The sequence below is a fragment of the Oenanthe melanoleuca genome, chromosome 18, assembly GCF_029582105.1.
Source record: "Oenanthe melanoleuca isolate GR-GAL-2019-014 chromosome 18, OMel1.0, whole genome shotgun sequence".
Taxonomy (NCBI): domain Eukaryota; kingdom Metazoa; phylum Chordata; class Aves; order Passeriformes; family Muscicapidae; genus Oenanthe; species Oenanthe melanoleuca.
Window position 1 is genome coordinate 11161813 of NC_079351.1, and position 25327 is coordinate 11187139.

The 25327-nt window shown below is 58.9% G+C and overlaps 1 protein-coding gene across 1 annotated transcript; it reads right to left on the reverse strand.

Moving 5' to 3' along the window:
• Window positions 1–50: 50 nt before the first annotated feature.
• On the reverse strand, window positions 51–23548 carry ARHGAP44 (Rho GTPase activating protein 44). The gene is made up of 23 exons (XM_056506314.1): window positions 22938–23548; window positions 17933–18102; window positions 17621–17843; window positions 13685–13724; window positions 12850–12954; window positions 12668–12744; window positions 11055–11166; window positions 10679–10755; window positions 9893–10010; window positions 9228–9296; window positions 9070–9151; window positions 8590–8717; window positions 8053–8164; window positions 7127–7208; window positions 6712–6792; window positions 6516–6629; window positions 6040–6131; window positions 5640–5820; window positions 4974–4991; window positions 4490–4711; window positions 2350–2435; window positions 1907–2263; window positions 51–788 (listed from the first exon to the last, which is right to left on the reverse strand). Exons 1-23 carry the CDS (start codon window positions 23546–23548, stop codon window positions 634–636), a joined length of 3312 nt encoding a protein of 1103 aa, XP_056362289.1. The 3' UTR covers window positions 51–633.
• Between the last annotated feature and the right edge of the window lie 1779 nt (window positions 23549–25327).

Sequence of the window (25327 nt, forward strand, 5' to 3'; positions counted from 1 at the left end):
TCCTCCCTCTCGCCCCGGCCGGGCGGGAATGGCTCCAAATAAAACAAATCTCTCTATAATTTCTCTCTCTCTATACAAATATAGAATATATATATATCTCTGCTGATATATATATATATAGATCTTCTCTCTCTGGAAAGGATAAAAGGTTAATATGTCTGTGCATGCACGACCAAAGCCACCAACCTCCGGGTACAGCGGGTGCCAAGGGACGTGCACCTCCCCCGCCAGCACCCCGAGAGCCAGAGGGGCACATCCTATGTCCCAGGTTATTGCTGGTCAGGTCCCATCCTGCTCCCAAACAAGCGGAGGGGGAAAAAGCCAAAGAAAAGAAATCCCACTGTCAAGCGCCAGCCAGCACCCTGTCACCTGGCCAGCACCCAGTGGCACACGCCTCGGGGCACTGAGGACATGGTGGCATCACCCCAGGATCGTGGGTGCTGCGGGGCAGGGGGGGCAGGCACCCGGTTCAAAGGCAAAGTCTGGATAAGGCGAACAAAAATGAACTAAAGAACAGCGGCCGCCCCCAAACCGGGCGCTTTTGCCACCCAAAACGGGCCCGTGGCTCTCGGTGCCGGTGGCCGGTGCTGGCCGCTGGGCGCCGCACGGATGAGCTTGGGGACATGGACACTGTCATAGGGCTGTGCTCTCCGATTCCTCCTCCTCCTCCTCCTCCTGCCGCGGGGTCAGGCTCGGCCCCGAGAGTCTCTGCGCTGCTTCGGGTGGGTCCCGGCACAGGGCGGCATCCGGGGACACGTGGAGGGAGGGGACCTCAAAACGGAGCAGACCTGCGGGAGGGCACAGTGATGGGCACACCCACCGGGGCTGGCACCGTGTTAGTGCCACCACCAGGGCTATCACCACTGCCCCCTGCTCTGGGACCCCACCCGAGCCAGGGCTGTTACACTGCCGGTGTCCCATGAAGCTCTGTCCCACCAAGCGCAGGTGACACTGCTGTCCCTTCTCCCAGGGGACCCGCAGGGTGAGGCTGCACGTGTGAAGTGACAGGGTGATCACAGCCAAAGGCAGGCGGTGTCATCGTGTCCCTTGCTGACAGCACAGCAGCCCCCTCAGATAGGAAAAGCATCTCTGCCACTCCTGCCCAGCTCAGGGACATTGCCCAGGGATATTTCTCAGTGATAATGCCCAGGAATGTTGCTCAGGTTGTGGCTCAGGGATCTTGTCCCACAGTGGGACAGGGGAGCTGCACCTGAGCCAAGGGTGATGCCAGGGTGTGATGTCAGGGCTGCATCCATGCCAGGGTGCCCTGGCAGGCCCACAGCAGTGTGCTGGCAGAGCCACACCAAAGCCAGTGCCACCCAAAGGCAGGTGGCAGCCCCTGGGAACACCATGACCAGCCCCTCCCTGCCACTCACACTATCCAACCCCTCCCAGGCAGGATGGGCACACAGGGTCCAGAGCCCTGTGCCCTGCCAGATTCCAGGAAGGGACACTGGGACACTCCTCCAGCTTCTGTGTCCTCCATGGTCCCCAATGCCACCTGGCACTTCCAAAGCATCCCCCTGGTTGTCCTCCTCCAGCAGCGCAGGGACCACGGGGGGACACAGCACCAACATGTCCTGTGGACACTTGCACTTCTCCAGGGGCATCACCACCTTCCCGAGTACATGCCATCCTCGGGGGATATCGGCTCCCTCCTGGGCCAGCATCTCCTCGCTGGGGCTAGTTCTCCCTTGCCTGGGCTATTGTCACCTTCCTGAGGACACCACCAACTTGCTAGGGCCAGATCTGCCTTTCAGGGACATTGTCAGCTTCCTGGGGAACACCTCTCCGGGGAGCGTGCCACCCTCCAGGGCACAGTCCTGCCTTCTCAGGGCCGTTGTCCCCGTCCTGGGGGACTCTGCCACCCCCGGGACCCCTCGCCGGCCAGTGCCGCCGGGGTTACCTGTGAGCGCGCCGTCCCCGGGGCCCGCGGTGTCCAGGCGGGGCGGCTCCGGGGGCTGGGGGGGCGCGGGGGCGGCCGGGGGCGGCTGCGGCGGGGGGGGCAGCGCGGGGCGCGGCCGCGCTTTGGGGGCGGCCCGGGCCCGGGGGGCGGCGGCGGCGGGGGACGGCAGCAGCGGGGGCGGCGGGGGCGGCCCGGCTCCGGGGGAGGCTCCGAGGGGCGCCCCGGGGGGAGCTCCGGGGGGGCCGTACGGGGACGGGGTGCTGGGGGGGGTCGGGGACAGGCTGGCCGGGGACGGCTGCCCCCCGCCCGCCTCCCCCGCCGCCCCCCGGGGCGGGATGGGCGCCAGCTTCTTGGCCCCTGCGGGACAGAGACAGCGACAGGGACACGTCAGGGCCGGGTCACCCCGCGGGGACCCCGCCGCCCCCTCCCCGCCCCGCTCCTACCTTTGCGCAGCGAGTGCGGGCTCTGCTCGGCCGCGGGGGCGGGCGCGGGGGGCGGCCCCGGGGACAGCTCCGGGGGCTTGAAAGTGCTGGGGCGGGCACGGGGCACGGAACGGGCAGAGAGCGGAGAGAGCAACAGGGACAGGGAGAGAAAAGGGAAAAGAGAAATGGAAGAAAAAGGAAAAAAAAAAAAAAAAAGGAAATAACCTCGCAAAATGGGAAAGAGAAAAGAGGAAAGAGGAAAGAGGAAAGAGGAAAGAGGAAAGAGGAAAGAGGAAAGAGGAAAGAGGAAAGAAATGCGGACGTTGAAATGGAAGAAAAATGAAGAAAAGAAAAAAAACCCACAAAATAAGGAAAAGGAAAAAGGAAAGGAATAAGAATGAGATGGAGAAAAAGGAAAGGAAAGGAAAGGAAAGGAAAGGAAAGGAAAGGAAAGGAAAGGAAAGGAAAGGAAAGGAAAGGAAAGGAAAGGAAAGGAAAGGAAAGGAAAGGAAAGGAAAGGAAAGGAAAGGAAAGGAAAGGAAAGGAAAGGAAAGGAAAGGAAAGGAAAGGAAAGGAAAGGAAAGGAAAGGAAAGGAAAGGAAAGGAAAGGAAAGGAAAGGAAAGGAAAGGAAAGGAAAGGAAAGGAAAGGAAAGGAAAGGAAAGGAAGAAAATAGAAGTGAAAACACGACAGGGAAAGGAAAAATTTCAAGCATAAAAAGGCCGAGAATAAAAAATAAAAGTAAAATTAAAAATTAAATTAAATGAAAAAAAAAGAAGAAAAATAGAAATAAAACAATGAAAAGCAAAGATAAAACATTCAAAGAATTAGAAATTAAATTAAAGAAAAAAAATACAAGAGAATTAAATAATAAAGATAAATGAAAAATCAACAAAGAAAACTCAAAATTCATGAAAAATATGATTTAAAAACATAAAAAAAGAAAAACCAAAAATCAAGTAAAACGAAAACGTAAAAGATGAGCCACAACAATAAAAAAGAAAATTGAAAATAAACAGCAGAAGAAGAGAAGAGGGAGAGCCGTGAGCTCCTTCCCGCACCCAGCGCTCCGCACCCGGTGTCTCCCTCCCGCCCCCCGGGATTCCTCAGCCCCCGCCGCTTGTGGGCACCCCCCCTCCGGCCCAGGGTCCCCCCGGCCAGGCGGCGGTGACACCCCCAGCCCCCCCCCGGGGCCCCGCGGTTACCTCGGGGGGCCGAGTCCTGCGGCGAGGGCGGGCGGGCGGCTGCCCCGGGGCAGGGGGGGCGCGGGGGGCAGGCAGAGCCACGGGGACAGGGGGGGACAGTGCCACGGGGCCAGCGGGGGACAGCGCAGGGAGCGGGGGCGGGCGGGCAGCGGGGCGGGCGCGGGGAGGCTGCGGCTGCAGCCCGGCCACAGCGGCGGCGCCCAGAGCGGGCAGCGGGGCCGGGGGCTCGGGGGGTCCCCGGGGCGGGGGGCGCTGGGGCCGCCGCCGCGCCGCGCAGCTGCCGGGTCAGCCCTGCTGCAAAGTACAGAAGCACCATAAAAACCGGCAGAAGTAACACAGAAGCGAGGGGAAATTCAGAAAAGAGCAGAAGCGTTGGCGGGCGCGGGGGCACGGCGCGGGAGCCCTCGAGGTGCCGAACCCCCTGACTCGTCCCACCGCACCGCGCTCCCGGGGCTGCCCCTCCCCAGGTGTGAGCATCCCGGCCAGGCTCTGCTTCTCTTTTGGGGCAGAAAAGTGGGATTTAGGCTTTCTCCCGCACGAGCTGTGCGAATTAAAGTCGGACTCAGATCCTGGGCAGACGAAGTTCTCAGAGGGCTCTGGGCTCTCTGAGGGTTCTCTCTGCACCTTCCTGCAGCACCTCCAGCTCAAATTCCACTACGGCCCAGTGACAGCGAGCAAGGGACCCTCAGGAAAATCCCTGAAGGTAGCACAGTTCTCATGGGAATGGCAGGATGGGGATGGGTGGTGGCTGCGGGGATGCTGAGCATCCTCTCCTGCTGCCCCCGGGACTCTCCTTCTCTCCCGGGGATGCTGAGCACCCTCTCCTGCTGCCCCCGGGACTCTCCTCCTCTCCCGGGGGTGCTGAGCACCCTCTCCCGCACCGTGAGGTTGTTTCCTGCTGGCCTCACTGGCGGGGAGGATGCCCGGCTTGGCGACACGGGGTGCCGGCGGCCTTACCTTATGCGCTCGGCTGCCGGGGGGAAGCCGAAGCTGGCGGGAGGCGGGGAGGGCGTTGCTGAAATCTCCGGTGACTGTTCGGGAATGGGCGAGTGGGGCGTGGGGGGAAGCTCGAGGGGCGGGGCCGGGGGCTGCGCGGCCGGGGGGGCCGAGGTCGCCTTGCGCCCCGCTGAGGTGCCTCGGCGAGCCACCCACGAGGTGTCCATCACCCTGACGCCCATGCTGGGGACACAGAGACGGGAGTCAGCACCCGCCCGGCGGGAGGGGACTGCCAGCACCCCCTCGCCACTCCTTCGGGGTCACTAAAAACGTCTCTTCCACCGGGAAACTGCTGCGAGTGGGACTACAGGGCAATAAGACAGGAGTGGCCGCGTGAGATAGGTTTGTGTCACCCACTGGGCACCTCTCCCTTCCCCAAGAACCAGCAGGCACCAGCACCCACCCAGCATTCACCCAGCACCCTCCCAGCACCCTGCAGAGGTACCTTTGGATTTTCCTAAGGCTGCATGGGCAGAAACAAACGATTATTAATGTGAAAATCCCCTAAAACTGTACAGCGCACAGGGAGAGAAGTCACAGCTGAGTAAAGGAGCTGCAAGGCTGAGGGGCTTTGAGAGTGGGAGCAGGGGGGCTGAGCAGGGACCAGGCTATGCCAGTGGTGGGACAGCTTGGGATATCTTCTGGAAATGGGGACATTTTTGGGATGGGCAGAATCCTGGGGTGTTTTCTGGAGCCCACTTGACTGAGGTCCCTGTGAGGTGTCATGGAGGGGAAACATGCACACGGGGAGCTTTCCCCTGGAGCAAATCCTGCAGACCCTGAGGACACCAGGACACCTGTCTCTGGCATGGTACAGCCCCAGTGCCACTCCATGGGCTGCCCCACTCCTATCTGCAGTGGGCTGGGGGCAGTCTGGGTTCACCTGAGCACCCCCAAGAGCCTGGCATGGAAAGCAGGGGGCCCCTCTTCCCGGGGACCACCCAGCCTCCACCAGATCAGTGCCAACCACCCCAAGGTGATGCTGAGCATCCTCTCCTGCTGCTTCCAGGATGCTGCTCCTACTTCAGGGAAGCTGAGCATCCTCTCCTGCTGCCCCTGGGATGGTGTCAAAGCCAGCTCTCCCTCTCCCCAAACCCAGCAGTGTCCCTACCCATCCTTCTTGTAGAACTCCAGCATCATGTTGTCAGTGGCCACGCTGAGGGGCCGCCGGGCCTGGTCGTGCTGCCGGCGCTCGCCGTGCTCCATGTCCGGGGAGGGCATGGAGCTGTAGTTGGCGTTGTGGTTCACGTGCAGGGGGCTGCCGTAGTTCCCCGTCACATTGAACTCGATGTCTGGGGACAGAGGATGTTGGGAGGGGTGGGACTGGGGGGGTTGGCACCGCAGGGATGCTCAGGGCATGCTCCAGAATCTCAGTGCTGTGCTGAGTGTGGCCACAGCGTGAGCTCCAGCAAGCTGAGGGGGATGGCAAAAGCAAACCTGGCAGCCCTGAGCCCCCTCCCCAGGAGGTGCCAGGAAGGCCAGCTGTCCCCGAGGCTGTGGGCACACCCTACCTCCCGGGAAGAACCAGTCTGCATGCTGGATGAGCGGCTCGATGATGCTCACGATCTGCAGCGACAGCGTCGTCATCATCTCCGTCATGTTCCTGCAGGGAAGCAGCAGCTCAGCAACCCCTGCAGGCCAGCAGGGCTCCAGCAGGGCTCCAGCAGGGCTCCAGCAGCATTCCAGCAGAATTCCCAGCAGGATTCCCAGCATGGTTCCCAGCAGGGCTCCCAGCAGGGTTCCCAGTATATGGTCCCCAGCTGGGCTCCCAGCAGGATTCCCAGCATGGTTCCCGGCAGGATTCCCACCAGGGTTCCCAGTATGGTTCCCACCAGGGTTCCCACCAGGGTTTCTAGCAGAGTTCCCACCAGGGTTCCCAGCAGGATTCCCAGTATGGTTCCCAGCAGGATTCCCAGTATGGCTCCCAGCAGGATTCCCACCATGGTTCCCAGCAGGATCTGCCCCTCAGCCCTCACCCAGTGCTCACCCCTCGGCCTGTGGCCACAGCAGGTTGGGCCCCAGCACGATGGCCACGTTGCTCGGGGTCATTTTGTTCATATCCTGGTACTCGGTCAGCTTGGCCAGGAATTTAATGACGTACCTGGAGAGCCCATCCCAAATGGGTCAGTGCATAGGTCACACCCTCTGTGTCCCCTCCCCTGTCCTGCTAGCCCCAGGCTCACCTGATGTTGTTGTAGTTGGCTTTGGGCAGCTTCTCACAGGCGTTCCAGAGAGCCTGCAGCCGTTTCTCCAGCTCTGGGATGCTGCAGGGAGGTGGGAGGGAGCGTTATCCCCCATTCCCACCCTGCCCTGGGGCTCTGGGACCCCACCACCCCACCCCTGGGGATCCTGTGAGACCTTCAGGCTGCCACCAACGTTGTGGAAGTAAATTAAGCCACAAAACCTGTCCCAGGGAGAAGGAAACCCTTTGAATTCCTTTGAACCCAGGAAACCCTAGACCTCTCACCACTCCATGGCTCTTAGAGCCCGGAGGAAACCAAACGCTGTGAACTGTGCCAGAAAAAACCCAAACCATCCATGGGGACCCAGGCTGTCCCCACCCATGCCAGGAGGAATGGGGGGATGTCCCAGACTCACTTGGAGGCCTGGATCCACTCCTCATACAGCTCGAACGTCATGAGGGGCTCGGGCAGCTCCCGCAGGTAGGACTTTAGAGCTCCTGTGGCACACAGGGGACACAGGGGTTGGCACTGCAGGGGGCATCAGCTGTTGGGCACCAAGTGGTTTTGCTCCTAGGCACTTGGATACACATCCCCCCCCAGCCTTCCCACCCACCACACTCCAGAGCACCCGCTGGTTTTCCCGACTTGGAGCAGCCTGTGGCACCCCCAGCACCCCCCTTGTAACCCTCCAGTCCCTGCCAGCACCTTCCCAGTTCCCTCCCCCAGGTGTTTTCCCAGGTCTCGATCACTCATTTTTGCCTGGGACATTCCCAGCTCCCTGTGCTGGGAGCAGGTTCCCTTTGGGAAGCCAGGGTTCAGCCCCATGCCTGCCAGAGCCCCCATTCCCAGAAGGAAGCAGGGAGGTCATGGAGACCCAGGCAATGCTCCAGAGCAGCCCCATGGGTTCAGATCTGTGATGGGGAGAGAATTCTCCCCAGAAGAGCTAAGAGAAGGTGGCATGTTTGATGTTTACACAAATCTTCCTGACCACTCCCTGCTCCTGCAGAGATCCCCCAGTCATTGTCACCCTCATTAGTGCCACCCTCATTAATGTGAGTGGATGATGGTTGTACCCTGTTTTCTTCATCTCTAGCCTGGCCTGCTCCCTCTGGATGGCAGCACTTCTCTGGGGCAGCCACTATCCCCAGGTTGTGTCACCTGCCTGCTCACTGAGGGGACACCCTGGCCCATCAACCAAGCCATTAATTCATGACAAAAGTAATTGAACAAAATCAGACCCAGCATCAACCCCTGGACTGCACCACTTGTTCCTGGCCTTCAGCTGGACTTGGTGCCCTTGGGGAGTGCCTGGAGGGGCCACCCTGGCCCAAGGAGCCCCACCTGCGATGGCATGGGGGTCAGCTGAGTACTCCTGCACATCCACCACACAGCAGTCCAGGGCAGCCTTGAGCTTCTTCAGCTTGGAAGCTGAGGGAGCCACTCGGAAGAGACCCTGGGCAGAGGAACAGTGTTGGACAAGGCTTGGGGCTGGGATGTCCCTGGAGCCCCTCAGCTCCTCACCCTGGCCTGGGGACACCCGTGGCCTCTTCCATCGTGTCCACCAAGGGTGGGACACAGGACCCACTTCTGCCTGCATCCTCCATCCCAGCAGGGACCCACCCACCTCCTCCTGCATCCCCCCTTCCACAGGAACCCATCTCCTCCTGCATCTCCCCATCCAACAGGGACCCACAAATCTCCTCCTGCATCCCACATCTCAGCAGGGACCCACCCACCTCCTCCTGCATCCCCTCATCCAACAGGGACCCACCTCCTCCTGCATCCCACATTCCAACAGGAACCCACCTCCTCCTGCATCCCCCATCCAACAGGGACCCACCCATCTCCTCCTGTATCCCCCATCCAACAGGGACCCACCTCCTCCTGCATCCCACATTCCAGCAGCATGGTCACACAGGCCTCCACCGGGAAGGCGATCTCCCGCCCGCTGACAGCCAGGTGCTCCTCCAGGGGCTTCCCAAAGGAGGGCTTCTCCACCCACGCCTCTGTGATGGGCAGAGGGGATAGAGGAGAGGGACAGACCAAACAGCCCCTCCCCAAAAGGCCCTTGGGTCACAGTTGTGGCAGCAAAACACTCTGTATGGGTGTTGTTAGAAGAAAGGGACCCTGCACCTCTGGCCTGGGCAGCTTGGGAAGTGCTTTTGAAAGGTGCAATCCAAATAAAGTGTTTTCCAGCCATCACGGGATTTCAAAGGAGCTGGATAACATTTTCCACAGGGGTAACAACAGGCAGGAGTGGGACAGCCCTGAGGACACACCCTGCTGGGTTCTGGGGACACTCACCCCGCTGGGCTCTGGGGACACTCACCCCAATGGGCTCTGGGGACACTCACTCACCCTGCTGGGCTTTGATCTGTGGCAGGAAGTTCTGCAGGAGCGCCAGGGATTTGCGATGGTACTCGGCCTGCACCTCTATCAGCTGCAAGGACACAGCACAGGGGTCACAGCGCTGCCGGGGACAGGGATAGCCCTGGGGGTGGGGGGGTGGCACTTACAGTTTGAAAATAGTTTGCATAGTCGACTTCTTTGGCCACAAAATTGTACATGTCAGCCGAGAGCTGGTCCTGCAGGGGGCAGAAGATCCATCACTGTCCCTCCCCTGCTGCCCTGCTGCCACCAGCACGGCCCCTCCTTGCCACCAGGAGGGAGCAGCTCGGTCCCAGCGGGAGCCAGAGTGGCACAGGTTAAGGTTAAGGTGTTCAGAGGAGGTTCAGGAGCCTCCCCCACTACAGTCTAAGCAAGGTCCAGGTCCCGCCAAAGTGCTCAAAGAAGGGAGATTGGACTCCCTCTTACTCCATGGAAAGGGGGTGAAAGTCCCTTGAAAATGATGGAAATAAACCCAGCACAGAGAAGGTGGGAAATGTCTCTAACAGTGCCAGGGCTGCATGTACTTGGTGCTGAGATGTGCCAGGACAGGTTCCCAGGGAATGGGAGCTCCTCCAACTCTGTGGGATGTGGAGAAGGGGGACAGAGCAACTGAGGGTGTCCTGCTGTGGGGAGCATCACCCACAGCCACCGTGCTGCATTTGGGACCAGCCAGAGGAGGGGTCAGCACAGGCAGTGGAGGAAGAAAGATGCAGAGCAGGGTGAGAGGAGAGGCTGCAGCTTTCCCCAGAGTGTGGGAGCCCACAGATCCCCTCAGGCAGGAGAGCCCCAGTACCCTGCAGATCTCCACTCTGTTGGCTGCCTCCTCCATCTCCTCCCTGAGAGCATCGGCTTTGGCGCCCGAGGACTGCAGGTTGCTGGCCAGACCCGAGGACTTCACCGACTGCTGCCACCTACGGGAGGGACAGGGGCCAGTCAGAGCAGTGACCACATCCCAGAGGCCCTGCAGGGCCACCATGGTCCCCAGGACTGAGCAGCACAGAGGATCCCAGGGCAGCTGGGATTTAGCACCCACTGCCAACCCACTGCACACAGCGGGCTCCAGGGAAGGAATTTTTTCAGCAGGATAAGGAGTCACATCCAGGTGGGAAGAGAGAGGGAGGAGATGGGAGAGCCTGGACATGATGCTGGGGACTGTGGACACCTCTCCCAGCACGTACTGGAGTGGGGGCTTGGACAATTCAATGGTGTCATGGGACAATCCTGAGTCATCCCAGCTCCCCTGAGTGCCTCTGCTGGGGCTGGAGGATCTGGCTTTTTGCATCAGAACCCACCAAGACAGGGAAAAAAGGTAGAAAATAACCCTTTCTGCCAGAAAAAAAATACACTTTTGCTGCAGAGGGCAGGCAAGAAAAGGAATCCATGGATCCTGTGGACAGGGGCAGGAATCGTGGCCCGTGCAGAGCTTGACTCAAGGCCCACAGAGACACATCCAGAACTTGTTCCAAGGGAACGTGGTGCCAGGGGCCCAGGAGCTGCTCACCCAGGAGCTGCTCTCCCAGGAGCTACCCATGGCTTGGGAATGTTGATTTCTTATAAAGCACTTGAAGGCACTTCTTACCTTGTCCTGGAGGAGTCCATGTCCAGCACAAGTTTTGCCAGGTGCTTCCTCTGCTTTTGGATATTTGGGATTTCCACCTGCAGCGACACATGGAACAGGAGGAGGTGAGCAGCCCTGGAGAGGTGTCCAGAGATGGGCCACACACTGGGGCTTTGGGCTGGGGCAAACTGGGGGGGTAAGGATGCAGCTCCTTCAATGAACACCCTCAGGGAGATGGCCCAGCTGATCCCTCCTGTGGAATGTGCCACACCTCGGCAGCCCCAGCTCCAGCACCCGAGAGGAGCAGCCTTGGGGGATCAGAACTTCCCGGGGAGCTGGATGAGGGCACGGAAAGGGCTCTGGGAGACAGCAGGGCACCCCAGGCACCCCAGCTCACCTCAGCCAGCACAAAGAGTGGCTCGATGACATCCCTCTCCACCTGCAGCTCAAAGTGGATCAGCTCCTGTGCCAGTTTGTCCTCAGCCTCCCCACACAGGCGCAGCATCTTCCTGCAGGGACAGGCTGGGGCTGGGGACAGGGGGCCTGTCCTGCACCCAGCACAGGGACAGGGACAGGGACAGGGACAGGGACAGGGACAGGGACAGGGACAGGGTGGAGCTGGGGACAGGGGGCCTGTCCTGCACCCAGCACAGGGACAGGCTGGGGTTGGGGACAAGGGGCCTGTCCTGCACCCAGCATGGGGACAGGGACACCCAGCACCCCCGGGGCTCCAGGAGTGGCACAGGGCAGCCCCTCCTGGGCAGATGGTGGAGGGAGGGCAGCAGCCAGGGGACCGTGGGCACCCGGGGTGTCAGGAAAGCTCATTCCTTAAGTACTGCACTTATAATGGTATAAAAATAATTAAAATATTTTATAATCATATTATGACATATTATTAGCTATATAATTTTGTTATAGAATAGTATTCTGTTATGTATTGGTATTATATATTATTATTAGACCAGTCTTTAAACTTTATTGCATGTAAATTATATGGACTATAAATATCTATATAAATAATATATATATTAAATATATAAATAACAAATCACACGTAAATATAGAACTATTCATAAAACATATGTAACTATATAAATTATAATACAGAAATATATAAAATGTACATATATAAATATATTAATAAGTATAAATCACATATAAGTATATAAATAGTAATAAATCAAATATAAATATATAGCATATATAAAATTGATATAAAAATAAAGATATATGTCTATATGTGCAGATTACACTTTATGATCACAGGACCCCAGCCCATACAAGGAGGAGAAGAACTAACTACCAAGATTTCCACAGCCCCTCCAACACAGCAATGAATCCTCCATTACCTGGCACTGGAGTCAAGGGAACACCACCATTCCCAGCCCATTCCCAGCATATTCCCAGCACCATTCCCTGGACATTCCCAGCATATTCCCAGCACCATTCCCTGGACATTCCCAGCATACTCCCAGCACCATTCCCAGGAGCATTCCAGCACATTCCCAGCACACTCCCTGCATATTCCCAGCACATTCCTAGCACACTCCCACCACCATTCCAGCACATTCCCGGCAGCATTCCCAGCACATTCCCAGCACATTCTCAGCACCATTCCAGCACATTTCCAGTGCCATTCTCAGCACCATTCCCAGTACATCCCCACCACCATTCCCAGCACATTCCCAGCACCATTCCAGAACATTTTCAGCACTATTCCCAGCACATTCCCATCACATTCCCAGCACATTCCCAGCACATTCTCAGCACCATTCCAGCACATTTCCAGTGCCATTCTCAGCACCATTCCCAGTACATCCCCACCACCATTCCCAGCACATTCCCAGCATCATTCCAGAACATTTTCAGCACCATTACCAGCACATTCCCATCACATTCCCATCACATTCCCAGCACATTCCCAGCACATTCTCAGCACACTCCCAGCCCCATTCCCAGCCCCCAGCATCCCCAGCAGTGCAGGACCCCGGGGTAGCTCCAGCCCCCTACCCCAGCAGGGAATCGTCCCCCAGCACGGCCGATCCCTCCATCAGACACTGCGCCAGCGTTGTCAGTGGCAGCTTCTTCTGCAAAGAGAGAGATTGCATTCCCACCTGGATCCCTGGATCCCCCAGGATCCCCGGATCCCCCAAATCCCTGGAACCCAGAGCTCCCAGCCCCACTGCCCTCACCGAGCGCTTGTCGGCGTCCAGGCCCTGCTGGCCCTGCAGACAGGCTGTCAGCTTCTTGTGGGTGCTGTGGGACACCTGCTTCACCAGCTCCAGCCGCTTCTCCACCTGCAGGAGCCATGGAGCCCATCACGGGAATCCCATCGCTGGAATATCCCATCACTGGAAATCCCATCACTGGGTATCCCATCACTGGAATATCCCATCACTGGAATATCCCATCACTGGAGTATCCCAGCACTGGGGTATCCCATCACTGGGGTATCCCATCACTGGGGTATCCCATCACTGGGGTATTCCATCACTGGAGTATCCCATCACTGGAATATCCTATTACTGGAATATCCCATCACCGGGGATCCCATCACTGGAATATCCCAGCACTGGGTATCCCATCAGTGGGGATCCCATCACTGGAATATCCCATCACCGGGGATCCCATCACTGGAATATTCCATCACTGGAGCATCCCATCACTGGATATCCCATCACTGGAATATCCCATCACTGGAGTATCCCATCACTGGAATATCCCATCACCGGGGATCCCATCACTGGAATATCCCATCACTGGAACATCCCATCACTGGAATACACTATTACTGGAATATCCTATCACTGGAATATCCCATCACTGGAATATCCCATCACCCATCCCCCAGGGACCCTGTCACCAGTATCCCAGCACTGCGGGATCCCTTGCTCCCAGGGATCACTGGAATCACCTGGGATTGCTGGGACACTGTGGCACCACCAGAGAGCTGCTGAAGGATGCAGTCCCCATGGGAGATGCCCAGGCACCCATGGACACCCTGGGATGGCTCTGAGGGAACCTCACCTGCAGCAGATCTTCACTCAACACCTCGGTCTTCTCGGCTCTGCAAGACAAGAGAGGAGAGGAGCCATTGGTGAAGGGTCTGGGACACGCAGCAGGCCCCGTGCACACCATGACCCTGGGATGTGCTTTTCCATCAGGATGCAGGGGGGAGTTAAGAATCTCTGCTCCCACCAGCCATTACTGATCTCCTAGAGAAGGGGCTAATGGAGCATTTCCGTGGCTCACTGCCAGGTACCACACCAATCCAGGGCTTGCCTGTCATCTCTCCCTTATTTTTCCATTATTCCCAGGAAAACAGGGATGCGAGATTCCCAGAAGGAAGCAAGCATTGCTCAGAGAGAGGCACTGTGCCTGCACAGGAATGGGCTGAGCCTCCTCACACGGGGGCAGCCATGGGATGTGAGGTGGCAGCTGCTGCCTGGGGCCTCGCCAGAGCCCTTCCCACTGCTCACTGGAGATGGATTCCTGGCTCCAGAGCCCGTGGCAGCCGCTGCCTGCCCGAGGGAGGAGCGCTGGGATGCAGGAGACACAAACCCGCTGTCCTCGGCCCACGGACCCGCAGCATGCAGGGCCTGGGGCCTCTGCACCACAGCTGCTCAGGCTCATTTAAACCATCACATCCAGATCATTTATTCCTTCTCTCAGGGTTTTTAACAACTTCAGTGAATCCTTTCTCTTGGAAAAACAAGCTCTGCCAATTTGAGCTGGGGCAGAGCTGTAATTCAGCCAATCAGTCTCTAAAGGTTCATCAGGGGACAGCGAGAGCTTGGTGCGGTCATCCCAAAAACAACACCTTTATTTCCTGAGCCTGGTCCCTTCCTGCCATCCAAGCTGGATTCTCAGGTTGGACAGAGCGAGGGAAGTTTTGGAGTAGTGGAAATAAGGAGCAAAGACAGGGAAGCACTGCTCAGACAGTGAGCACGGCACAGGAGCAGCTCATGCATGAGCACATCTCATCCAAAGCCTTGCAGAAAGTGCAAATCATAAAATCATTGAATGGTTTGGGTTGGACTGGGACCCCAGAGCCCATCCAGTGCCACCCTTGCCATGGCAGGGACACCTCCCACTGTCCCAGCTGCTCCAGCCCCTGTGTCCAGCCTGGCCTTGGGCACTGCCAGGGATCCAGGGGCAGCCACAGCTGCTCTGGGCACCCTGTGCCAGGGCCTCCCCAAAACAACTGCATTAAATCTGCTTTTGGCATGAAAGATGTCCCAGCACCTGATTTAAGGTGGTTTAAAAAATAAATTTTAAATAATTAAATTTAAAAAAACCTGTTTATTTTAATTTTTAAAATAAGTTATTGAAATGAACAGATTAGAAGCTCTCCAGGGAGCACTGCCCACATGGGAGCAAGAGCTGAGCAGCTTCTCATCCTCCTCTGGGAATCACCTTCACTCTCATTTAGACAGGATGGGAAGTGACACAGAATTAGCACAAACAGGGAGAAAAGCAGCAAATATCCACGGGCACAGCCACAACGCCCGTCTTGGCTTGGGATATTTTTAGCATCCTGAAGGAGTGGGAGGTGGCAGAGAGTGAGGCACCGCTGGCACATCGCTGCTGCTCACTCCCCAGGAATCACTTCCTCACTTGAACAGAAAAAGGGATTTTTTTTTCCTGTGTTTTCTCCTCTCCCAGCCAGGAGGTGGGTGGGATTTGCACATCCCAGGTCCCATGGGCAGGTCTCTCTCCCAGCAGCCACATCCCAACCCATGCTATGCTCTGAAGTGTGTTTGGCAAGCAGAAAACAACATTTCAAAGAGAATAACAAAAATCTGGCCTTGATCTGTTCTAAAGCACATCTTCAGTGTGAGAAACCCTCGTGGTTTCACTGGACAGCATCCCCCTGCGCCAGCCCCACACATCCCAGGATGCTCCAGTGGGCTGGGGAGTCTGCCAGGGAGGAATTGGCTTTTAAAAGGGGGAACAACCAGGCTGCAGCATTTTATGGACTGGGATAAGCAAAGGGGCTGATCCAATCAATCCCACTTAAGGACGGGTGATGGTCCCTGTGCCTCACAAGAGAGGGGTGCAGGAGACCCAAGTTTCTCTGTCTGGTCCCTAATTCCTCAGAACTTCATTCCATATGATTTACACACATCCTGAGGGAGCATCCCTTGGAGAGGCAGCCAGCATCCCCAGCTTCCAACGCTCTTCCTTGTGGAAAATAAAATCCTGCTCCTCCTCTTTCTCTCCAGATTTCCACCCCAAGATGTTTCCCCCAGCACAAACCTAGGCCCTGCTCAGGCAGCAGCCAGACTCTGTCCCTGCAGGCAGCTGAGAAAAAGGGACAATGACCATGGAGAGCTAAAGCCAAGGAGTGGAGTCGCAGCCACGGGGTGCTCAAGCTTTTGCTGCTGCACAAGTTCATTGCTGCCAGCAGAAATCAACACCAATCAAGCAAATTATGTTGATTCCCAAATAAATACATGAGTTTCCAAAGCCTTGACCTGGGGAGGTGCAGCAGAGCTGGTGCTTCCCTGGAGCATCTCCTGGTGCCAGCCACCTCTGCCTGGCTGGACCATCCATCACTGTCCCCTGCCACTGTCCCCCTCTGGTGCTCCAGCCACGCATGACAGGGAGCTGCTGGCCTTGGATTTGACCCTGAGCCTGCAAACCTCTGAGCACCACAAGGATTTCATGGTGAGTTGTCTCTGAATGGGAAAGCATCTCATCCGGTGTGGGGACAACAGGAGCAGGGATACATCTCCAGCAGGAGCAGGGATGAACCTCCAGCAGGAGCAGGGATGCATCTCCAGCAGGAGCAGGGATGCATCTCCAGCAGGAGCAGGGATGTATCTCCAGCAGGAGCAGGGATGAACCTCCAGCAGGAGCAGGGATACATCTCCAGTAGGAGCAGGGATGAATCTCCAAGCAGGAGCAGGGATGCATCTCCAGCAGGAGCAGGGATGCATCTCCAGCAGGAGCAGGGATGAATCTCCAAGCAGGAGCAGGGATGAACCTCCAGCAGGAGCAGGGATACATCTCCAGCAGGAGCAGGGATGAATCTCCAAGCAGGAGCAGGGATGCATCTCCAGCAGGAGCAGGAATCAATCTCCAGCAGGAGCAGGGATGCATCTCCAGCAGGAGCAGGGATACATCTCCAGCAGGAGCAGGGATGCATATCCAGCAGGAGCAGGGATGCATATCCAGCAGGAGCAGGGATGAACCTCCAGCAGGAGAAGGGATACATCTCCAGCAGGAGCAGGGATGCATCTCCAGCAGGAGCAGGGATGCATCTCCAGCAGGAGCAGGGATACATCTCCAGCAGGAGCAGGGATGAACCTCCAGCAGGAGCAGGGATACATCTCCAGCAGGTGCAGGGATACATCTCCAAGCAGGAGCAGGGATGCATCTCCAGCAGGAGCAGGAATCAATCTCCAGCAGGAGCAGGGATGCATCTCCAGCAGGAGAAGGGATGAACCTCCAGCAGGAGCAGGGATACATCTCCAGCAGGAGCAGGAATCAATCTCCAGCAGGAGCAGGGATGAATCTCCAGCAGGAGCAGGGATACATCTTCAGAGACAGAACGAGTCCATGGTGTCCCACAAAGCCCCCATCTCCATCAGGTGGCCAAACACCCATTTGACCCCAGCCACCCCTCGCTGCAACCTGCCCATAAGTATTTAATCACTGTTTAATTACCAACACTGATTTCCTGATTTGTCCTTGCTCCAGCCTAAAAACAGCTCCACTGCAGGAGAGGAAGGCACAAACACCCAGCCAAGGCCATCCCGTGCCGGCAGCACTGATTCCCAAGGGTGGCTGTGTCCCACATCCCACACGGACACAGGGACAGCGCCCAGCTCCATCCCGGTTCTGCTGCATCTCCCTCTGGTGCCTGGGAGAAAATTCCAGTTGCTCGAGCCCCCAAAGTGCAGAGGGGAGGTTGGGGAGTGAGGTTCATCCACAGCCCCTAGGTAAAGCACTGGGCACCCTCTGCGTTTGCCAGAGCGGGGAGGAAGCCCCTCAGTGTCACTCGCAGTACTGGAAGCGCTGCGCTCCGTGATCCAGGCTGGATCCTGATCCGAGGCCGCGCTGTCCCCACCTTCTGCCGCCACCTGAGCCCTCCCGGCCACCGCCTCCCTGGGGACAGATCCCAGCGGCTCAAACCCGGCACCCGCCGAGCCCCAGCGGAGCCGCGGCGTTTTCCCCGTGCCTTTTTTGCAGGCAAGAAGCAAAACATAAAATATTGATATCCTCAAATCGCTGCTCAGCGCTCCCGAGAAACGACTCCGACTGCAGCACCCAGCGCGCCGTGGGGACACGGCCCCGCCGGCGCCTCCTCCGGCGCGTCCCCGCGCGTCCCGCCCGCGGGTGACACGGTGCGACAGCCCGGGTGTCGCTGCTGCGCTGGGGGAGCGCTGCCCACCCTGCGGGCCCGGGGCCGGCGCTCTGCCCGCGGCAGCCGAGCCAGGCTGCAGCAGCAGGAGGAACAGGCAGGGAGGGCTGGAGCAGCTTCCCTCCATCCTGCCCACCGCTGGGAAACCCAAAGAAGAAAAGCAAAATGGGGGACGGAGTCTGCAAGGCAGAAAAGCCTCTAGTGCTCATCTCCTCCTGCCTCATCTCCTGCCGCCTTCCCGGCGGAGCGCCCTGTGCTGGCATCCCTTGGGCGCGGGATGCTCGGGGCCCTCTGCTCCTGGCGCTTCCCTCCCCGGGGTCGCATCCCGACCACGCTTCCAGCCCGATTTAGAAGTCGAGCAGAAGCCCCTGCAGAGCGCAGAGCCCTGAGGCTGCTGGAGCAGGGACAAAACCCTCAGCCCGCTCCATGAATATTCCAGGTTGTCAGCGCTGCCTCTTTTCGAGGAGGATAAAAATATCCCCGGGGCTGCCAGGATCTGCCGGCTCCAGAGGCAAAATCCCGAGTCACCGGCACCCCGAAGTGCAGATGGGGAACCCAGCTATTTACAGAGTTATTTATTTGTTCCCTCCCCCCAAATCCCAGTGGGAAAATCCCAGGCGGTGCTTTTATTTCCCTCTGCCCTTATTCCGTGAAGCAGAAGAAAATGTCCTTATTTCTTGCCAGATATTCCTGCAGCACCAGGAATAAATCCTTGGTGTTTAAAGGCTTTGTCTGGATGTGCAGCCGTCCTGGAGCTTGGAAAAGCATCTCCCTGAGAGCCACCGAGGTGACATCCAGCCCCACATGCCACCACTGCCCTCGGGATGAGGGTCACAGCTTGGGATGCTCAGAAAGGTCGAGGAGGAAAAATCCAACCCCTCCAAGATTCTGCCACCATTCCCGGTGTCCTCCATTCCCTCTGTGCCACCAGGGAACCCAACGTGTCACTCTGCAGCGGCTGCAAGAGCCTAATTTAATGCCCATGGGAAAAAATCTCTCGGGAGCTAATTCTGGGAAATTCCCAGGGCTGCTCGGCCACTGGAGTGACTGAGGTGACACCTGGTGCCATTGTCCCACTGGACAACTGCCCCTGGAGCCAGGGCAGGACCTCCCCATGGGATGGACAAACACAAATAAAGATTAAAGCACTTTGCAGGAAACCTCCTCATAATGTTCTACAGCCACTCATTGGTTTCCCTTTCCTTTTTCTACCCCACAGAGATAAATATTCTTGCCCCTCACAGACTGGCACAGGAACTCTTCCCAAGGTTAGTTACCAAGCGTGGGGCCGAGCATCCCCAGTTCTATCTGTCATGTAAAATGACATTAAAAAAAAAACAAACCCAAAGTAAATAAAATAAATAAATTTAAAACAAAACAAAATAAAATAAACCCTACAGTCAGGGCCCAGCAGAGGTTCCAATCTCCCACTGCAGCTCCTGTGGGAGCTGCTGCTCTCCCAAGGGGAAACAGGGGCTCTGGTGCTGGCTCCCAGCATCCAAGTGGAGCTGGGAAGGTCCTGGTGGTGGCACCCAGGACACGGAGCTCCAGACCAGATTTGGAAAGGACACAGTCACTTCCTCACCTGACCCTGGCCCTAACCCTGACTTTGATCCTACCCTGACCCAGTAATTCCCTGGTTCTGATTCTTATCCTGAACTGATCCTGGCCTTAACCTTGACCTTAACCCCAAGTCTGACCCTAAGCCTTACCTTAACCCCAAGTACAACCCAACCCTGGCCCTAACCCTGACCTTGAGCCTGTCCCAAGCCCTGAGCCTCCTGTCCCTCGGTCCCTCTGTGTGACCTCCTCTCAGGGACAAAGGGCTGCTCTCACCTGTCCCCTCTGGCTTCTGCTCACCTGTGGAGAGGGGTTTCTCTTCAGTCCCCTCTCTGCTTCCCTTTTTTATGGAAACTGCACCACCTAAAGCAGGAAAAGCCACCAGGGGCTGGGATACCTCTCTACACACCCCTCAGGGTGGCTGGGCAGATGTCTCTGCTGTCCCCACTGTCCTGGAATGAAGCAATGCCCCCAGGAGACAGCCCCCATGTGAGCACAGCCCTCAGCCCAGTACAGGATCCATCCTGGTGATCCGCACTCCTAGACTCAGGGCACTGGCACTGCAGGGGGAACCCCACTTGGGTTTGGTGACAAGGAGGAGGGAACACCCCTCAGAGCCCCAAAGGCTGTGGTGCTTAACCCCCAGTGAACCTCTTGCACAGAGACAAAACCAGGGTTCTACTCTCATTCCTTATTTCCATTTATCATACCTTATTTCCATTAATTATTCCTTAGTTCCGTTCACCATCCCTCATTTCTATGTATTATTCCACATTTCCATGTATTATTTCCCACTTCCTTTCGTTTTTCCCTATTTCCATCTATTATTCCTTATTTCCATCTATGATTCCCTGTTTTCATCTATTATTCCCTATTTTCATCTATTATTCCTTAATCCTATCTATTATTCCTACTTCCTGGCTATCTGGGGAGGCCTGCTCAGGACTCCACAGTAGAAGAGGAATAAGCACGTTGAGGTGGGGACCAGAAGAGCCGAGATGAGAACGAGGATGCTCTGCAAGCTCCAGCCAAGCCCTGAGGATCCTCCAGGTGCCTCATCCCAGGGAAGAGGAGGCTGCATCCCCTCGCAGGCCCAGGGTACCTCCAGAGCCTTTCAGCTGCACAGCACATCCCCTAAGAGGATTATGAGGGGTTTATCCGAGCCCCAGGCCCCATTCCCAGCGCTGTGGGAGGGCACAGCAGGATGCTCCGGCGGGATGGGGGAAAGAGGATGCTCCCAGCCCTGCCAGAGGCTCCGTTTTGGAACCAGGGATGGGAGCAGTGCCCGGCTCACGTCTCCCACGCTGTGTGGAGGATCTGGGGACACTCCCCCGTGCAGTCCCCATTCCCAGAGGGTGGGAATGTATCCAACTCCCTCGGAAGGTCTGGAGAGGGATCCTTGCCCAGTGGAAATGCCACGGGAAAATCCCACCTTCTGTCCTTCTGTCCTCCCCCTGCTGCTCCCCCACGGGAGGCACTGCCGGGCTCCCGGTGCTCCCGCATCACCTTCCCACAGCACGACCCCACAGTACGACCCCAGCACCACCTTCCCTGTGCCACGACCCCACAGTACGACCCCAGCACCACCTTCCCTGTGCCACGACCCCACAGCATGATCCCAGCACCACCTTCCCACAGCACGACCCCACAACATGATCCCAGCACCACATTCCCTGTTCCAGGACCCCACAGCATGATCCCAGCACCACCTTTCCTGTTCCAGGACCCCACAGCACGCTCCTGGCACCACCTTCCCACAGCATGACCCCACTGCACGATCCCAGCACCACCTTCCCTGTGCCACGCTCCCAGACCACGTTCCAAGCGCCACATTCCCTGTGCCACGATCGCACGGCACGCTCCTGCACCATGTTCCCGCACATTCCCTGTGCCACGCTCCTGTGCCACGATCCCACACCACACTCTGGCACCACACACACCCCACGCTCCCACTCCACATTCCCACATTGCTCCGGTGCCGGATCCCCGCCCCAGAGCCCCGGGGCTGCCGAGCCGCGCTCTGTCCCCGCGTTCCCGTCCCTGCCCAGCATTCCCGCAGCCCCGGGCCGGAGCCGCTGCATCCCAGCCCGTGCCCGCTCCGGGCCGGGGGCAGCACCCCCAGCCTGCCAGGGAGCCCGAGGAGCAGGACGCGTCCCCGGTGCCATGGGGGACACGGGGGGAGCCAGCAGGAGCCCTAGGGATGCCGAAGGGACACAGAGCCGCCGCTCCAGCTGTGAGTGCCCCAGTGCCGCGATGGGAAGGGGAAAATAAATAAATCCTCTTCCCGCCTTCCCCCCTCCCTCCCCTTCCCCGCTGCAAAATCTCCAGGAATTACACAACAGCCACCATCAAACCCAGGCCTGGCCGTGCACCGGCACACACGGCATTCCCCTGGGCATCTCCGTGGGCACGGCTCCGGCTGCAGAGCCCCAGAGTGCCCCCAGCCCCATGGCCAGCAGGGCCACCCAGGGGTGCTGGGGGACAGGGCAGTGGGGCACCCCACAGCATCAGGGCTGGGGGGCTCGGGGAGGCCCGCAGCCCTGGGTCAGAGGGGACGGGAAGGACAGGGGGACAGGCAGGAAGCACAGAGTAAAGGGACAGGGAGTGGGGTAAGGCAGGTGTAGGGGGACTGGCAGGGAATGGGAAAGAAGGACCTAAGGGATGGGTACGGGGGCAGTGGGGCAGGCAGAGAACAGGGAGTGGGGCAGAGAGAGGGGCAGGGAGAGGGGCACGGTGAGGACAGAGGGTGTCAGGGCTCAGGCAGGGAGCAGGAAGGCTGTAGGGTAGGGCAGGGAGCAGGCAGGCAGTGGGATTAGGGCCAGTGGAGCAAGCAGGCACAGAGCAGGAACAGTGGGGCAGGCAGGCAGTGGCCTCTGTGGAGTGGCAGTGGGGCAGGGAGGTGGCAGGGGCACAGGTGCAGCATCAGGGCACTGGGGCAGGAAAGGAGGAGGGGCGGAGGGGGAGGCAGGGAGCGGAAAAAGTGTAGGATGAGGACAGTGAGGCTGCCAGAGTGCAGGCAGGGAGTAGGAGCAGTGGGGCAGGACACAGGTAGGGGGCAGAATCAGGGCAGTGGGGCAGGCACGACACACGGGATTGGGGCGGTGGGGCCGGCAGGGAGCTGGGAACAGGCAGGTGCAGGTGCGGCGGAGCGGGCGGGAGCCGGCAGGGTGTGGGATGGGGGCTGTGGGCAGGGCTGGGTTGGGCTGGGCAGGGTCCGTCCCCACCCTCATCCCATCCCATCCCATCCCATCCCATCCCATCCCATCCCATCCCATCCCATCCCATCCCATCCCATCCCATCCCATCCCATCCCATCCCATCCCATCCCATCCCATCCCATCCCATTCCTACCTGCCCACGGTCTGGTTGGCGAGCTGGCGCATGCGGTTGAATTGCTTCTTCATGGTGGCGGCGGTGCGGGCGCTGCGGGCAGGCAGCGGGGCCGGGGGTCGCGGGCCGCCCCTCCCGCATCCCCGCCCGGCGCCGAGCCGGGCCGGGCTGAGCCGAGCCAAGCCGGGCCGGGCCGAGCGGGCCCCGCCGCCCCTGCGCCTCACCGCGCCTCCGCCTGCGCTCCGCGCCCCCCGCGCCGCCCCGCACCGCCCCCGGCCGCGGCGGCCATGGGAAATGTAGTCCGGGGCCGCCCGCCCCGGCGGGCTCTCCGGGCAGGGGGTGGGTCTTGGAGCGAGCCTGGAGCCGGGCATCCCCCCCTGCATCCCCTGACTTCCCCCCGGCACCCCTGGGCGTGGCCCCGGCATCCCCCCGGCATCCCTCAGCGTTCCTGGTCCTGGCCTCGGCATCACCTGGCGTCCCCCCGGCATCCCTCTGGCACGCCTAGCGTCACCTGGCATCCCCTCGGGTCCCGTGACACGGCCCCAGCGTCGCTCCAGCATCCCTGGCATCGGCCCGACATCACCTCGGCGTCCCTTGGCGTGGCCCCCGCATCTCCCAGGATCTCCTGTCATCGCATGGCAGCTCCCCAGAATTCCCGCAGCTCCCACCCCGGCACCTCCACCTCTGCTGTCCCTTGGGATTCGGGATACTCGGGACTGGGGCAGGTTTGAACAGTCCCTGGGGCAGTGCAGCCCCGGGCACGGCCGGGTGAGCCGGACCAGGACCCGGCTGCAGCCCCGGCAGTACAGTAGGAGCCCGGTCCCAGCGGAGAACATCTCTGCCTGGCTGCTCTGTGCCCCCCAAGCTCTGCAGAGCCCGGGCAGGAGCTGGTGTGATGCTCCCCGTCTGTCTGAGGAGCTGAGCCCCCAAAGAGCAGCTCTGCCCACACTGGCACCTCTCGGGTTTGAGGGGCACTCGATTGATTCAGTTGCTCTGGAGCATCTTGGTGTGGAATAAACAGAATCTACGGATGCTCCTGAGGATGTGAAACCTGCTTAGGCAACTCCCCGTGACGCTCCATGAGTCCTGAGGGGAGGGGCATCCCCCCCATCCCGGTTTCCCTGCCCTGGATCTGGACCCGGGCCGCGGGGACGGTCGGAGCCGCGGTCCTACACCGGCAGGACTGCGAGGGGCCACTGTCTGCCACGGGCAGTGAGCCCCAGGGCAGTCCCTGCACTGGGCTGGCACTTCTGATCGGACGCCCCGCAGCTCCCAGCCCTTTTCCACATGTCCGTGTTTCACCCTGCCAGAGAGGGGTGAGGAGAGCCGCACTCTGTGTTAGATCCCACAAAGCTTCTGTTTCTCTGGGGCCCCGCAGCCCTTTTCCTGTCTTCTCAGACGAAAAATGGGCTAGGAAGGTGCCCCAGGATTTTTACAGCCTGAGCACCAGAATGCAGAGGGACGGGGATGAGGGATGGGGGCTCCTGCTGCAGGAACCCAAAGCGTCTGCTGATGCCCAGTGTGGGGTCTTTCCCTGGGATGGCGCCCGGGCGCCCTTTCCTCCCTGTGATGCTGTTATTGCACCACACATTCCCCCCAGCATCTCTCAGGATCTGGGAATGTTTTACAGCCAGACAGCTCCTGGCATCTCCCCTGGCATCAGATGGTGCAGGCTCAGCACTTCCTCTCCCCGTTTTTCCATTCGAAATTGCACCATTACTGCGGGATGGAAAAAGCAGGTATTTTATTTGGTGCCTGGGGGTGGAGACAGGGAATTCTGGCTCCTTTGAAGAGGGACAGGAAGCTGCAAGGCTCAGAGCTGGAGTTCACACCATGGTGCCAGCAAGATGCTCCTTCCACAGGGGCAGGAAGGGTAACACTAACAGACAACACCGAGAAAATCCCTGTAGCACACGATGCCCAGCTTCTCCTGTCCCCGAGGCAGCTCCAAAACACCCTGCCAGGGCGGATTCCCTTCGCCTTCAGCAGCGCAGTGGTGCCAACAGGGCCAGTCTGAGCGCCCGGCGCCTCTGGCTCTATCCCTCCCTCCTTCACACGGGAACAGGGCCGTGCCTCCCGTCCACCCCAGCATCTCGGGGCTGCTGAACCTCCAAGATCTGATAGCGTCGGCCCAGATGGGTCAATTAACGTCAGAGCAGCCCACTTCAGTGGCAAACCATCCGACAGAGCAGCGCTGACGGGAGCCCAGCGCTGGCCCCGCTGGCCCCACCCGCAGGTGCAGCGCAGGCTCCTCCTCACCCACACTCCTCCCTCCTGTCCCGCCTGCTCCCCAGACACGCCACCAGCCGTTGTCACATCCCAGCCGGCCTCTCCTCGGGCTCTGGTGGGCACCGTGGGGTGAAGGCAGCAGGAGCCACGGCCCTGCTGTGCTGCTGACACCTCGGCAGCAC